This window comes from Parus major, chromosome 8, assembly GCF_001522545.3.
Source record: "Parus major isolate Abel chromosome 8, Parus_major1.1, whole genome shotgun sequence".
NCBI classification, from domain to species: domain Eukaryota; kingdom Metazoa; phylum Chordata; class Aves; order Passeriformes; family Paridae; genus Parus; species Parus major.
This window is the reverse complement of record NC_031777.1, coordinates 10109292-10123601: the sequence shown is the minus strand read 5'-3', so window position 1 is coordinate 10123601 and position 14310 is coordinate 10109292. Positions and strand designations below refer to the sequence as shown.

Here is a 14310-nt window from a genome sequence, read left to right as displayed (position 1 = left end):
AGCCTCAACCCCGCCGGCTCCTGAGCCGCCCCGAGCCTCAACCCCGCCGGCTCCTGAGCCGCCCCGAGCCTCAACCCCGCCGGCTCCCCACCCCCGACAGCCACTGCCTCCCGGCTCCCTGCCCCGTGCTGGCGCTCCACACGCCTCCCGCTCCACGTCTCTCCCACGGCAAGCTCCCGCCCGGCACAAGCGGCCGCCCCCACGGGGGTGCGGCACCTCCGGGGAGCGCCGGGAGCGCTCAGTGCCAGCCCTCAGGGCGGAGGATGTACCACAAGGCCCTTCTGTGCGAGACGATAAACCAGCGGCAGCGACTGTCCGAGGGCCCACCTGTTGTACTGATCCGTGCCAGCCTCCTTCAGCGTAATTAAAAGGTGATTGGCGGTGGCCAGCGGTGTCCCTACTTTTTTTAGACTAAACTCCAGAAGTTTCGCCGCTCCTCAGTGCAAGTCCTTCGCGGCGCTGCTGTCTAAAGCCGTGTTTGCTACGCCGCAGAGGGGAAACGCGCTCTTGTGCTGGTTGCTGTATGTAGTGAACTAGCCCTCTCTGGGTGAGAGAGGTAGAGAGCACAAACTCGATGTATTTTGCAGGGTTTCATTGGGTATTTTCCACACTGGGACAAGTTTGTCTCTCAGTGAGCAGGCAGCTGCGTAGCTGCAGAAAGGAAAGCATGGCTCTAAATGTTCCATTTCTTCTGTTAACAGCAGTAAAGCGTTTGCTAATCACAGGGCAGGGCTGTTATTAATAAAGATACAGTGTAGACCTGGGACCTAAAAGGAGGCAGGACTCTGGTGGCAGTGAAGACGAAGATTTGTTAGATAGGTTAGATCATAATCCAATGTCCTTTAAGATCTCAAAATATACTGGAAATGCATCTGACAACTCTTGGCTAACATTTTAAGTTTCATGGCCTAGGCAGAACACACAGTTTCTCCTTTTGGCTGTTGAGCAATTGTTTAACCCTGAACTATAACTTAGTACCTATATCTCAATTACATAATTCTATAAACTCTGCACAAGTGGTGTTTTTTTAACCTCGGAGAGAAAGTTTATTAATAGAAGTATTTCACTTACCAGCTTACAGTTCTATGGATTTTAGTATCCTGTGGAATTTTACTTACAAGTCACTATAATGGATTCTTTAGAACAAAATAAGTACAGAGAACAGTAGTAAAGTTCACAGTAAAAATTAATTCATAACACATTGTAAATTCCCACAATGTCCTCCTAAAAGTTTGTAAGAATTCACCCCAAAATGTTCCACTATAAGTGAAACCTTGAGAATTATCAGCTGTTATAATTCTCCACTATGAACAATATAATTACAGATATATGCTTTCTGATTATTCCATATTAGGTGATGATATTGGATATTGGAGAGCCAATATTTGGAAGACTGGCAACATGAAAGAGAGAATGAGCATTCTTTGGAGTTTTGAGCTGGAAAATCTGCTTTGACTCCAGGGTGTCTGATCTACTTGCTGGATAAAGTATTGAAAAATCCTTCTAATTTTTCCCCATTAAATCACACAATTTAAGTTTTGGGTTTTTTACTATGTTCTCACTGAAAAAAAAAATAAAATCTTTGGTTTAGTCTAGTTGTGGTTAAAATTTTTGTTTTGTCTTGTTTTTCCCTTATGCAGTGGTACATCTACTTAACAGTCTCAAGGCATCGTAGAATAATTTATGTTGGAAAGGACCTTTAGAGGTTACCTTACCCCCTACTTAAAGGAGGTCCAAGTCAATGAGATCAGTTGGAAACTTCAGTTCCAAGTTAATTTTCACATTACAGTCTATAATTTCAGACTGAATACTCAGATTGTGTTAGCTCAATATGCCACAAATCAAGCAGGTTTTTTAGAGAAGCCTGTTACTTTTGCACTCTACACAGAGAAACAAACGATACGGCTATACTGGAATAAAAGCATCTCACAATATAAAGTCGTCAGTCAAGAAATCCTAAACTGCTGACATTTGTTTCCTTCAGTAACTGGAATGAGAAAGGCAGCTGTATGCAATTCTAGTACTTTTCCCATAGAATTGCAGTGCATATAATTAAATCTGATAGCAAAAGAAACTTAATACAGCACTGCTGCCAGGAGACACTAGTCCATATTAATATTTGACAGGAATATACATACAGCAATACTGCTTAATCTGTAATTCAAGAGCTAACAATCAGTCCTCTCAGCCTAAATTCAGATGATGTTTAGTGACTGAAGTACTAGTTTTTTTCTTCTCAGCTTCAATTAACACATTTGGCATGTTTTAAAAAATTAAGAATTCATATAGGTGAATGAGAAGCAAAGCTGCTGTTACACACAAATTACATTCTTGAGCTTTTAGAAATATATATAGTTTCTTGCTGTTTGCAAGTGAAAAACACCTCGTTTTGAGGTTCTTTGGTTTGGTTTTTGGTTTAGCTTTGTTTTTCTATTTGGCTGTACTCTATAAAAGCAGCCAGGATGCCTGAGGGAAGAAAATCTAATTTGGAGCAAATGGATTTATAGGTTGCAACTATATGAGGGGTTTCAGCATCACCACCAAAGAGTGAAAGAAGTATAAAAACATGATCTTATATAGAGTAAAAAATACTGAGGTTTGGAACATATTTGGCTAAATATTCCAACTGGAAAAGGTAAATGCATGGAAACACAATTATGGCAATATAAACTATAACGGAAGTATGGGCTGTCTTGAAGTGGTTACACAATAAAAATTAAGGAAGTACTCCAAACAACAATAACAAAACCACTCATGTTCAAAGATAAGTTACTGCACTAGCTAACTGCCTCCAGAACAAGTTCACTACTATAAAGACAATACTGGAATTAGTTTTTGTTATTAGTTCTCTGATCTGAGATTGTTAAATGGGTATTTACTGCATCAATATGGTAGAGCCATGCAAGTAATGAAGATTTTATGAATGTCTTTGGAAATCAGCCAAGATGGGAAGAGGAGTCCAGAAGGAGACTGGTGGTTATTTCTAGAAAAGAGGAGTGAAAAGCCTCGATAGCAGAACAGGCAGCTTGGAGAAACCATTAACTGCCAGGGCCCTGATAACACTTTCCTGATGCACTACAAACTCTAATGTACTTGAAGGGCCAGGGTAATGAAAATAAACTGTTTCTCAGTGTTTCAATGTGTAATGAAGAGTGAAGGTATTTTCCTGTTATTTCTAGCAGTATTTATCTCCTCTTTTCTAAACTGAAAATCTGGGTTAGCTTTAGCATGTAGAGATGCTATTCCCATGGATGATTTCATACCAGCTTCTCCCTGTATCTCTTTCCTGATGCACTGAGCGATAGGGAGCCCTTGTGTACAACTGAACATACTTGGGCACTTTAGACATTATGCCCAGATTGCAGACATTTCACTGAACTACTAGTTTGTTTTTTCACGAAACTTGTCATTTGATGTTTGGAATATTTTGGCAAGTCTTCTAAATCACACTTTCAGTCTCCTTTGTGTACTTTAGATTTGAAGACTGACACCAGAATATGTGACTAGTTATATTGGGTTTGGGGTTTTTGGTTTTTTTCTTTTGCAGGCAAAACCAGAGGATTTTCTTTTTTCTGTTAGTAATTGTATGTTGACAGTGATTCTGTCTTAGCTGTTTAACCCAATTCTTCTTGTTCCAAGTCTGTATGTAGGACTGCATAGTTTTAAAAAGAGCTGTTGAGCTGAAACTGAGCAGCAGGGAGCAGTTACTGTTTTCTGGGTGTCTGACGGGTTAGAAGCTGCTCTGGCCAGAGCAGTGAGCCTCGTACCCAGCATTAGCATGAAGTGAACAGGCTGGGCCGTGCCCGGGCCGTCATTGCCCTCCAGGGCTCCAGCACACCGAACGTGCCTAACATTTCTTCCTTCCCCAGCAGGGGAGCAGTGGATGCCCCATCCCTTCCAGCCTAGGTTAGACAGGGCTGGAAGCAGCCTGGTCTAACGGAAAGCATCCCTGCCCATGGCAGGAGGTTGAAACTAGATAGATAAGTTTTCAAGGTTCCTTTCCAACCCAAGTCATTGTACGAATTCTTTGCTCTTCTCTTGCTGTGGAGGCAGAAGCGGCCAGCGCCAGCTGTGCCCTGGCCCCATTACCAAGGACAAGGGACCGAGTTGACCAGTTTTCAACTTTTTTTAATCGGTGGCTTAACCTCCATGTGACGGTATCAGCAGATGCCCCCCTTCGGGCCACAGAGCCCCCTTCGCTCTCTCTGGCGGTGATGTCCCGCCTGCCGGGCCCCCGGGCTGCCGCGAAGCGAGGCCAGTCGAGGGCGGGAAGAGCCGCGGAAAAAGGCCGGGGCGTCAGCGAGTGGGGCCGCGCCAAGGCTCCGCAGCTGCCCCTCCCTTTCCCCGCGGGTCCGTGACGCGGCCCCGGAAGGCGCCGCCGTCACTTCCCCGGCCGCCATCTTGTCGGGGCTGAGGCAGCGCCCGCCGGCCCCGCTCCGTGTGCGCGGCCTGCCTGCCCCGAGCGCCGACCCGCCATGGCCAACAACAGCCCCGCGGTGGCGAACTGCCAGGGGCAGCAGGCGGCCCAGCACCCGCCCGGCGCCGTCCCGCCCGTGCAGCAGCCGCTGCAGAGCGGGGGCCCCAAGCCGGCGGCCTCGGGCAAGCAGGGCAACGTGCTACCGCTGTGGGGCAACGAAAAGACCATGAACCTGAACCCCATGATCCTCACCAACATCCTCTCGTCGCCCTACTTCAAGGTGCAGCTCTACGAGCTCAAGACCTACCACGAAGTGGTGGACGAGATCTATTTCAAGGTGAGCCCGCGGGCCGCGCTGGCGCCGGGCCCGGTTTGCTTGCGGCCCGCGCCTTTTCGTCCCTTATCTTGCGGTTAGGGGTGGGGGTAAACGGCGGTTCTGTTGCTGAACTGGAGGAATCCAGGGCTCAGCCCTCTCTGCCTCACCAAGGAGGCGTGTTCCGCGTCGGATTTGGAATTGCGGAGCTGTAAATTGGGTTTGAAGGGGGCAGCGTGAGCCGGGGAGGTGGGGGCGAAATGGCCGTCTGAGGACTGCGCCTTCAGCCGGAGAGAGCGGGGAGGGCGCAGATCTGCTGCTGCTGCCAGAGACCGGCCCTCCCCGCAGCGCGGAGCCGCCAGCACGCCGTGTAACCACACAGAAGGGATGGTGGTGACCGTAGGTGTCTGCGTGTGGCTTTCATTCTCCGTTCCAGGTTAGAATTCCCTCCTCCGAAACTGAACTTACAACTTCACGAGTTCGTTTTAGCGCTTCTCTTTGGCGTTAGGTAGGATGTGCTGGGGAGATGAATGATCTGTATCAGGGCACCTATGTCTCGGTTCTTGTTTTGTTAGCAGGATTGAATCAGTTTTGCACCGAGGCTTCCATCAAGCCACTCTCCCAGGTAGAGGTATGCATAATTAATGCTAATCAACGCAGCCACTTTCTTTGTTCTGATAACGACACCAAAATTTAGATAATTCAAGCTTAGATAATTCAGTTAGTCACCTATGTTTTGGTCGTTATTGGCGTATTTTCTCAGTTGAATTGATTTTGCTTGGTAATGTTACTGTGTCAGCTAGTAGGTTTCAGTATATTTGAAATAAATAAAATAAAAAGCAAAGGTAGCCTTTTTTGCTTCATTTATCCAAGCCAAATCCAGTTACTTAAGGCTCTATAATTGTGAAAAATAACTCCACCACAGTATTTTGATATTTTTAGCAGTTTGCACTTACTTATGCTACTGCTTTTTCACGTAAAGATAGCATTTCTCTGCCTGTGCTCTGCCATTTGGAGCTGATTACTTATTTCTCCTAATGCTTAGTGTAACAGATTGTCGGCAGCATCTCTCCAGTTAATTTACTACATGCTGCGTGTGTGAGAGACTCATGACTATCTGAATAGAAAGTAGCAGAGTTTACTTACACAATTGATTTTTAGAGATGAAAAAATGATGAAAGAAACATATTTCCAGAAAACTTGAGCACTTATTCTTATTTTTAAAGTGAACCCCTACAGATGCACTGAAAAGTATTTGGTGCAATTCATCATCTTTGTACTGGTAGAGCTCAACAGCAGTAGCTCAATTCATTTGCTTGACCTACTGTTTCATTCCAAAAGTGGTTTTATCTTACATTTGGGAAGAATTTTGACATGCCATTAAAAATCTGCATATTGATCTGATTTTTTTACTGAACTTGACAGTTAGTGACTCAAAACTGCATGCTAAATAAAGAGGAGACTTGGCCCCCTACTCACGAGTAATGGCTGTGAGGGAGAAGATAACCTGATGGTTAAGCTGCTTCATTGATATTAAGATTTGAATTCCCTTCATGTTTTAAGATTCCTGAATAATTGCTGTAGGGTTTTTTGTTAGTTGTTGGTTTGGTTTGTTTTGGTGTTTGTTTTTTTTAATGAACATGATACCTGTCATAGCAGTTGTATTTTCAAGTGTATTTGTCTGTCCAAGAAACAAGTGGCTCTTCTAGAAAATTTTAGAATGATGGGTGCTGGATCAGGAAAAGTGATTGTAAGTCACACAGGCAGCTAGTGATAAGGACCATCTTTGAAGATATGGATTTTGTCCAGATAATTGAATTAATTGATTTGTAATTCTGGGCTCCTGTTTCAGTTCTGTATCTATGAAGTGCAGGACTTCCTCTTTCTTTATCCCTGACTGTAACACCCATGTGCATGTCCTCAGCTTCATTTAATCTGTGTATTTCCAACAAGTTAAGCATACAAAACAGTCTTTCTGGGATCAAAACTTTCAATGCTCCTTTTTGAATTTAATATTGTTTTTAGGGTTTTGTTGTTTGTTTTCATACTTGTCAAAACCAACATGTTTATGTTGACTGTTATTTAAAAAGTTGAAGACTGGCATTTGTGATAGTGTTATGCCTTTGACTAAAAAATACTTTTTATTTGCTATGAGAGGCACTACCGTATAACCAGGATATGCAGTATTATTTATGTAGTATTTCTGAACTTCTCACGCTAACAGTACAGGAAGTCATAGTGGATTTTGAATTCTACAGTATTGGTATCTCTCATATTTCCTGTTTGGCAAAGACAGCAACTGTAAAAAACCCAAACAAACAGTTCAGCAACTTCTGCTGTTAGTGTATTTCTGGTTTCATGTGATCGTGTACATAGTTGGTTTTATTGCATATTTTGTTATACAGTGTTTATGGTGCAACACCATTGTATCCTTTTTTTGTCTTTTATATATATTTTAAGTTGATGTGTTTAGGAAATATACTTGTTTATTGAGCCAGATATTGCTTCTCTGAATTTCAGAATTTCAAGTGTAGGATAGACAGTTATTTGGTTCTGAGCTTGTTTATTACTCTTATTGTCAAGTTTTGGGAATGGTGTTAACTGTGTATGTTAACTGTATATGCTCATCCCTAAATGTATCTCACAAGATTTGTCTTGGGCAAATTTTATTTGTTTGTACTTGGGAATTATTTTATCTAAGAACATCATTGTAGTCTAAGAAAAAAGCCACTGACTTTATGTTAAAATACTACCCTTGAGAAATATTTCTTTTGTCCTAGTAGTAAGTGATAAAGGAAAGAAACCTCTAGTGAAGTTCAGAAATGAGACTTAGGAATATGAGACTGTATATTTTGACTTTTGTAGCTGTCATCAGCAGTTACCACTAAACGTGTAAGGAGATGGTTTAAATAAAGGCAGTTGTTTAATCACCCAAGGAGATAGTAATGATGGGGTTTAGTCATAAAGTATTTGAATGTACATTGAGTATAGAATAAGCATGGATGTTTCCTTTGGGGTTATGGGATTTTTTGTTTTAAATTTCATTCAAGATTTTGGCTGTAATTTATTAATGTGGTAATTAAAATAGCCAAGTGCTTTGCTTTAATGACAGATCAGACTTGATCTTGAATTTGCTAGAAGACAGTCTTTTAAGATTGGTTTGGGATATCCATTGTTAAATCATGCTTGTGTAGTCACCTAAACATTGTGGAGGTTGTAATTGTAATTTTCTTTCTTTCCACCCTCCCCTTCCTGTCCTCACCCTTTCAGGTTACACATGTGGAACCATGGGAAAAGGGCAGCAGAAAAACAGCAGGCCAGACAGGGATGTGTGGAGGGGTAAGTAGAAGTACGTGCGTTCTTAAATTTTTCTGTCTGGTAAATAACTTTCCACAGCATAGATAAAAGTCTCTAGATATAAAATATTTATTACAAAGAGTAGATACATTCTTCTCACTTCCAAAACTGTGGATGTAAGTAGTGTTACTTCTTCCACATCTTTGTAGGTTTAGATTTTATCCTGTGTTAGTTCTCATATTCTTTTGTAGGTTTGGGATAATGTCTTTATGACTTCATGCATCCTCACCTAACTTTCTGCTTTTGAAAGGTGCGTGGTGTTGGAACCGGAGGAATTGTGTCTACTGCTTTTTGTCTGCTCTACAAATTATTTACGCTGAAGCTCACTCGTAAGCAAGTGATGGGCCTTATCACTCATACAGACTCCCCATATATTAGGGCTCTTGGATTTATGTATATTAGGTAAGTATCCGTATCATCAACTAATGACTAATCTAATATGCAGAAAGATGTATTAAAATTTCATATTGTTTTTGTGCTTAAAGGTACACACAGCCACCTACAGATCTATGGGACTGGTTTGAATCCTTTCTTGATGATGAAGAGGTATGTCGGCGAGGGTAATAATTTGTTTTCTTTTGTTTCTTTTCATGTTACTACTTTAGGCTTAAACATTGATTGATGAGGTTTTCTGTAGTTTGAATGTTACAGTGTTATGTACTTGTTATCTTATTACGTTAATTAGTGCAGGAAACGGTTTGAGCTGTGACCTGGGTATTTTCTCTTAGATTTTGAAGATCTAACAGATTTTTTCATTGGTTTAGATGTTACTGTGTCAGATTTACAAAGCCATGTAGAACAGGTGTACTGAATCAGAATGCAGACAGCAGGCTGTGTGAATGTGTCTTCTGTGTGTTTTTTGAAATAGTTACTTTTAGGTAAGGTGTAGGAAGTCATGAGAGTGCTAAATTTGTATTATCTATTTATTGCTGGGATAAGGAGAATTGATGCTTATGTAAGAGAGTGGGAACTATATGGTAGAAACCAACATGCACCTTGGAAAATAGTGCCAGAAATCTTTGTGGTTATTGTTCATGTCCTGGAACTAAACCCAGGATTTCTTCAGAGGTGAAGCAAAAAGCCTGATTACTGCATAAGGTGGCATTATTTCTGGAACATTAACGTGTTTGTTAATGGGGCAGATAAAGAGATGAGTTGCTAACTGAAGAAATTCAGTAAAGTTGTATTATTATGCAGTCAGATAGGAGAATACCTTTAATAATCCTAATCCTGATTTACTGTTTGGAGAAACAGCTGGGAACTGGTGGGTGAGGTTTCTTGGTCTATGAAGTTGAATACACAGTCTGCTGCATGGTGCTGCAATTTGTATTTATTGAGCAGGTTTTAAATTACATTCTAAATTTAAGACTAGATCGAGAAGGATCACTTACCATCTTTGGTCTGACAGTAGGCATCTACTTGAAGAAATTTCAAATGTTGTAATTGCAAATGATGTCCAAATACTGTTATTAAAAATAGCGTTAATTATACCTGTGTCTAACTGCAATGCAGTATATTTATTTTAAATGTCTTCTTTCATGCTAAGTATCAAAAACACTGAGCAAAGGAAACGGCTGGTAATTTTAGTAGGTAAACCCTTGCTAGAGTAGATTTTGAACAAAACATGAAACCAAATTGGACTCTTGCTTGAATCAGTGTAATGGCCTTCTCCCCCAGGTGGGGCTAGCTAATATGACTTCTCTGCAACGTTGGATGGTAATTTATGAGAAGGATTGGGGTAGCTTCATTCTCAGGGTCCTACAAAGTCAATTCCAAGGACAGTAAAACAGTGACAAGTACAATGCATTGTGCAGGTCTTAACTGGTTCATTACTCAAAGCACATTTCAGTTCTTGCTGATACTGGGTATCAAGATGTGTTTATTTCTTAAAATAATTACTTGTTTAAAATCTCCCACTATATTTTTGGATTTAGTGTTTATTTCCCAGCTGCTATCAGTAGCTTTGTGTTATGTAGAAAAACTGTTTGGGGCTGCTTAAGTTTCTTGTCAGTCCTGCTCAAGCTCAATAGGATGAAGCAAATTTTTATATATGGAATTATTTAAACCTACAGGATTTTTTTTTCCCCTCCAGTTCTTAAATATGTGGAAGCAGTTCATCTTTTGTCATGCTGCTGTGAAAACCTTCCCAGGACACAGAGTTACTTTTCAAAATGCTTCTTATGTTTATTTTGTTTAACTGTACGTACTCTCCAGGTGCTACGTTTAACTCCTCTTTTTCTTCTTTAGATCTCTGCAGCGATTATATTTGGAAAAACTGTATATCTGAACACTTAAATGTGTGTGAGTGCAAGCAGTTTTACGTTCAGATTTTCTCTTCCTGTTTAGATAACAAATCTCACTTTCCTTGTGTGCTTGCACTATAGGTTTGGGACTGACAATAGCTGACTAACATGTCCTGAGCTGTGAGAGGGCATAGCAAGAAGGCCTTCATGCGGTAATGACCCTTTTCAGAGACAATGGTCATCATGGATTATGCGTTTCCAATTATTTGTTCATTTATTTATTTTTTTACATATTTCTAAATTAGAAACCTCACTGCTTCATGGCAGTTGGTTTGCTATTGCTTCCAATTCTGTTAGGATGCCATTTTGTACTAGAGGTTTTTCTATGATCATTTTTAGATAGGCAATGATGTAGTTCATAAATTATTTAGGCCACAGGGTTGGGTATGATGGTACACAGTTGTACATCCACAAAATGGAGTGTTAAATGTAGTTTCAGAGGACTTCTCAACTTTGTGGTATTTAAATACAATGCAAGTTCATACCATATAACCAGACCGTGTAAGGGGATTTTGCGTTAATCTCTTCATCGACAGTCCCTTACCATCCAGATGGCTGCAGGATTAGTATGTGCCTGCATGCATATATATTAAGTCCCATTCCCTATCTGTAACGTTCTGCCACATCAAAAGGGTGCAGAGTTTGAATTTCTCTAAGGAAATGTATTAGAATATGAGACAAGTAAACTTTCATAATCATGAGACTTCAATAGGACAGTAATGTAGCAGCATTATTTTTTTTTAATCAGTAAAGAATATTTTTGACCATCAGGATATTTTTTGCTTGTATTTTGCAGGACCTGGATGTGAAGGCAGGCGGGGGTTGCGTTATGACCATAGGGGAGATGCTTCGTTCCTTCCTCACTAAGCTTGAATGGTTTTCCACGTTGTTTCCAAGAATTCCTGTGCCAGTCCAGAAAGCCATTGACCAGCAAATTAAAAGCAGACCTAGAAAAATCAAGAAAGATGGCAAGGAGGGGATGGAAGAAATAGACCGGCATGCAGAACGTAGACGTTCAAGGTCACATAAACATTATTTTGAAACTGAATGTTAAAAATTCAATATTGAACTACTTATTACCAGCAACGTGTTGTCTTTTCACTGGGATAAGTTTTAAGGCAAGAGCTTATGGATGCTGTCGGATTAAATTAATCAGATGATATTTGGTATTTATGATTAAATACAAGCTCTGTATGTAAAGTATAAATTGAAAAGAGTATCTCTTAACTATTGAAGGAGGTGTTTCATATAGAATATCTTCTATTTTAAAAGGTCTCCAAGGCCAAGATCCATCAGTCCCAGGAGGTCACCCAGAAGATCCAGAAGCAGAAGTCACCATCGGGAAGGCCACGGATCATCTAGTTTTGATAGAGAACTAGAAAGAGAACGAGAACGGCAGAGATTAGAACGTGAAGCAAAGGAGAGAGAAAAAGAAAGACGGAGATCTCGAAGTACCGATCGCTCACTAGAACGGAGGCGAAGCAGAAGCAGGGACAGATACAGAAGCCGGAGTCGAAGTCGTGACAGGAAAGGAGATAGAAGAGACAGGGATAGGGAACGAGAGAAAGAAAATGAACGGAGTCGGAAAAAAGAGAGAGATTATGATAAGGAAAGAGTTAGTGAGAGGGAAAAAGATCGATCTAGAGAAAGGTCAAAAGAAAGGAAAAGTAAGGGTGACACAGAGGAGAGAAGACACAAGGATGACAAAGATGAGAAAAAACACCGTGATGACAAGAGGGATTCCAAAAAAGAGAGAAAGCATAGTAGAAGTCGGAGCCGGGAAAGAAAGCATAGGAGTAGGAGCCGGAGCAGGAATACAGGTAAGCGCAGCAGAAGCAGGAGCAAAGAAAAATCAAGTAAACATAAAAATGAAAATAAAGAGAAGTCAAATAAACGAAGTAGAAGCAGAAGCAGAGGAAGAACAGATAGTGTTGAGAAATCAAGAAAACGAGATCAGAGTCCCAGCAAAGAAAAATCTAAGAAGCGTAGCAGAAGCAAAGAACGTTCCCACAAACATGATCACAGTGATAGCAAGGACCATTCTGACAAACATGATCGACGAAGGAGCCAAAGTACAGAACGAGAGAGCCAAGAAAAGCAACAGAAAAACAAAGATGAGACTGTGTGAATTCTTTCAGAAGTGGATCACATTGAATCCTATAAATGTTTGATTAAATCCTGCTTATTTTTTCTTAAAGTTGAGATTGTGCAGTAGTTGATGAGCACTCTTCTCCAACCTCCCTCTAGGCTGCAGATTGTCATTTCCTATTTTGGGTAGGGAAGTGCCTTTGTAAACCCATTCAATGCATTGACGGTTTCAAACCATTTGTTTAGTTTAATTTGTAATGCGGAGATTGTTCTTGCATTTTTATTGTTCAGATGTTTCTGAAATGTACAGTCTGTACATATGTCCTGAAAATGTTTTCATTCCTTTGGCATGGTTGCCATGTTGGTTAAATTTGTATGAGGCAATAAACTGCCACTAATTATACTTTCCTTTTGTAGACGTGGAATTATGGTTTGTATCCTGAAGTTAGCATGGCTGTGCTTTCCATAATAGTATGGCTTTTAGGGATGGATCTGGAATGTGTATTATAGCTGAGATATTTATGTGCGTACAATGTACATTGAGGGCTGCAGATTTAGAACTAACATTTATGTCCACTGTACCTGCTGTTTTGTCCAAAACTTTTAAAATGTATTATGTTGATCACCAGTGGTGTTAAATTGAGTGAATTTTCAGAGATAGTGCTTTTGATGCAAGGATTTAGATTATGTTGGAGCTTGTTTAGTAATTCTGTAGAAAGGCTACCTCAAGCGGACACTGTAAAGGTTGACGGATGAGTACCGTAGCCATCTATGCATTTTATTTGTTTGAAGAAAATCCATGTAGGCTTCCACTATTTTTTTCTTAAAAACACAGTTTATCCATTTGTGGTCCTTTAATGTTTTTAAACAGCTGCACTGTCATTTCTCATAATCCTGGGCTAATAAAGGCATTTAAGATGGAAAGAGGGAGGTAGGAAGAAGAAAAATATTACAAAGGATTTCAGTTTCAAGCTTCCAAAGCATTTTTATAAGTGTAAACATTTAAAATAAGAATTAACTGATAGTGTCCTTTTTTAATTCATATTTTCTACAAATAGTAAAGATCACAGTTTGTGCTGAACATTTCATCTGGCAGATTTTTTTTTAAACAGGTTGTTAGAAGCAAAAACCAAAATGCATTATAGAAAAAGATGGTATCATTAAAGTCCAAGTCTATTTCATAGATTATTCTTGATGACTTGTATACTAAGTGAGGAGCACCATCTGGAATAAACTCTCAATTAATTCCTTTGTATTGAGTGTCAGCTTTTCCCTGCATGTTCATTGCCAGTTAAAGAGCGCTTCAGTTCCTCCACATTTTATTTTCAGATTAAATAACACTTTGTATGAATAAGGGATTTTATGTAATAAGTAACTTACAACTTAGATGTAGCAAATAAAAGAAAAGCCACAGCCCCAAGATGGGAAGAATATGAAGTGGGAATCATGAAGTAACCTGAGGGTAGAAATAAAATATTTGTGCCTTTCTTTGCTTCTGTGTGATGCAGGTCATCTAGGCATATTTAATTTTAAATATCCAGGGAAAACAGTGTTTTGACTTCCAACAGTATACTTCATAATATTCCAAGAAGCAAATTTCTTTTCCTTCCTCCCTGCTCTTCCTGTTTTCTGAACTGTAATAGTCTTTATCACCATGATCCTTAGTAATCAATATTTTTTAGTACTTACGTTGTTAAGGTTGTCTGCTTATTTTTGTGTTACCTGATTTTAAATCTGAGTTTGAAACAAAACTTCAGCTTCAACAAATTCATTCCCTTGCAGCATAAAGCTAAAATACTGAGCTTTCATTTAATATAGGAGAAGAAAAGAAA

The 14310-nt window shown here is 40.2% G+C and overlaps 2 protein-coding genes and 1 long non-coding RNA gene across 5 annotated transcripts in view; 2 read left to right on the top strand and 1 right to left on the bottom strand.

The window, feature by feature from the left end:
• Window positions 1-288, bottom strand: part of HENMT1 (HEN methyltransferase 1) — a 9759-nt gene extending 9471 nt beyond the window's left edge. Inside the window, exon 1 of one of the 3 annotated variants that reach the window (XM_015635861.2) lies at window positions 270-288. The gene's annotated coding sequence lies outside the window, so the exon portion shown is untranslated. Of the gene's footprint in view, window positions 1-91; window positions 189-216; window positions 233-269 lie in introns of those variants that run through there. The other 2 variants (XM_015635860.2, XM_015635853.2) reach the window with 2 other exon arrangements.
• Window positions 230-1595, top strand: LOC117244812. The gene is made up of 2 exons (XR_004498596.1): window positions 230-371; window positions 1355-1595. It is a non-coding gene; the product is annotated as an uncharacterized LOC117244812 (long non-coding RNA).
• A 2792-nt stretch (window positions 1596-4387) lies between these two features.
• PRPF38B (pre-mRNA processing factor 38B) lies at window positions 4388-13733 on the top strand. The gene is made up of 6 exons (XM_015635848.3): window positions 4388-4754; window positions 8001-8069; window positions 8338-8489; window positions 8573-8633; window positions 11187-11410; window positions 11663-13733. The coding sequence occupies exons 1-6, from the start codon at window positions 4476-4478 to the stop codon at window positions 12516-12518; spliced, it is 1641 nt and encodes a 546-aa protein (XP_015491334.1). The 5' UTR covers window positions 4388-4475; the 3' UTR covers window positions 12519-13733.
• Window positions 13734-14310: the final 577 nt, after the last annotated feature.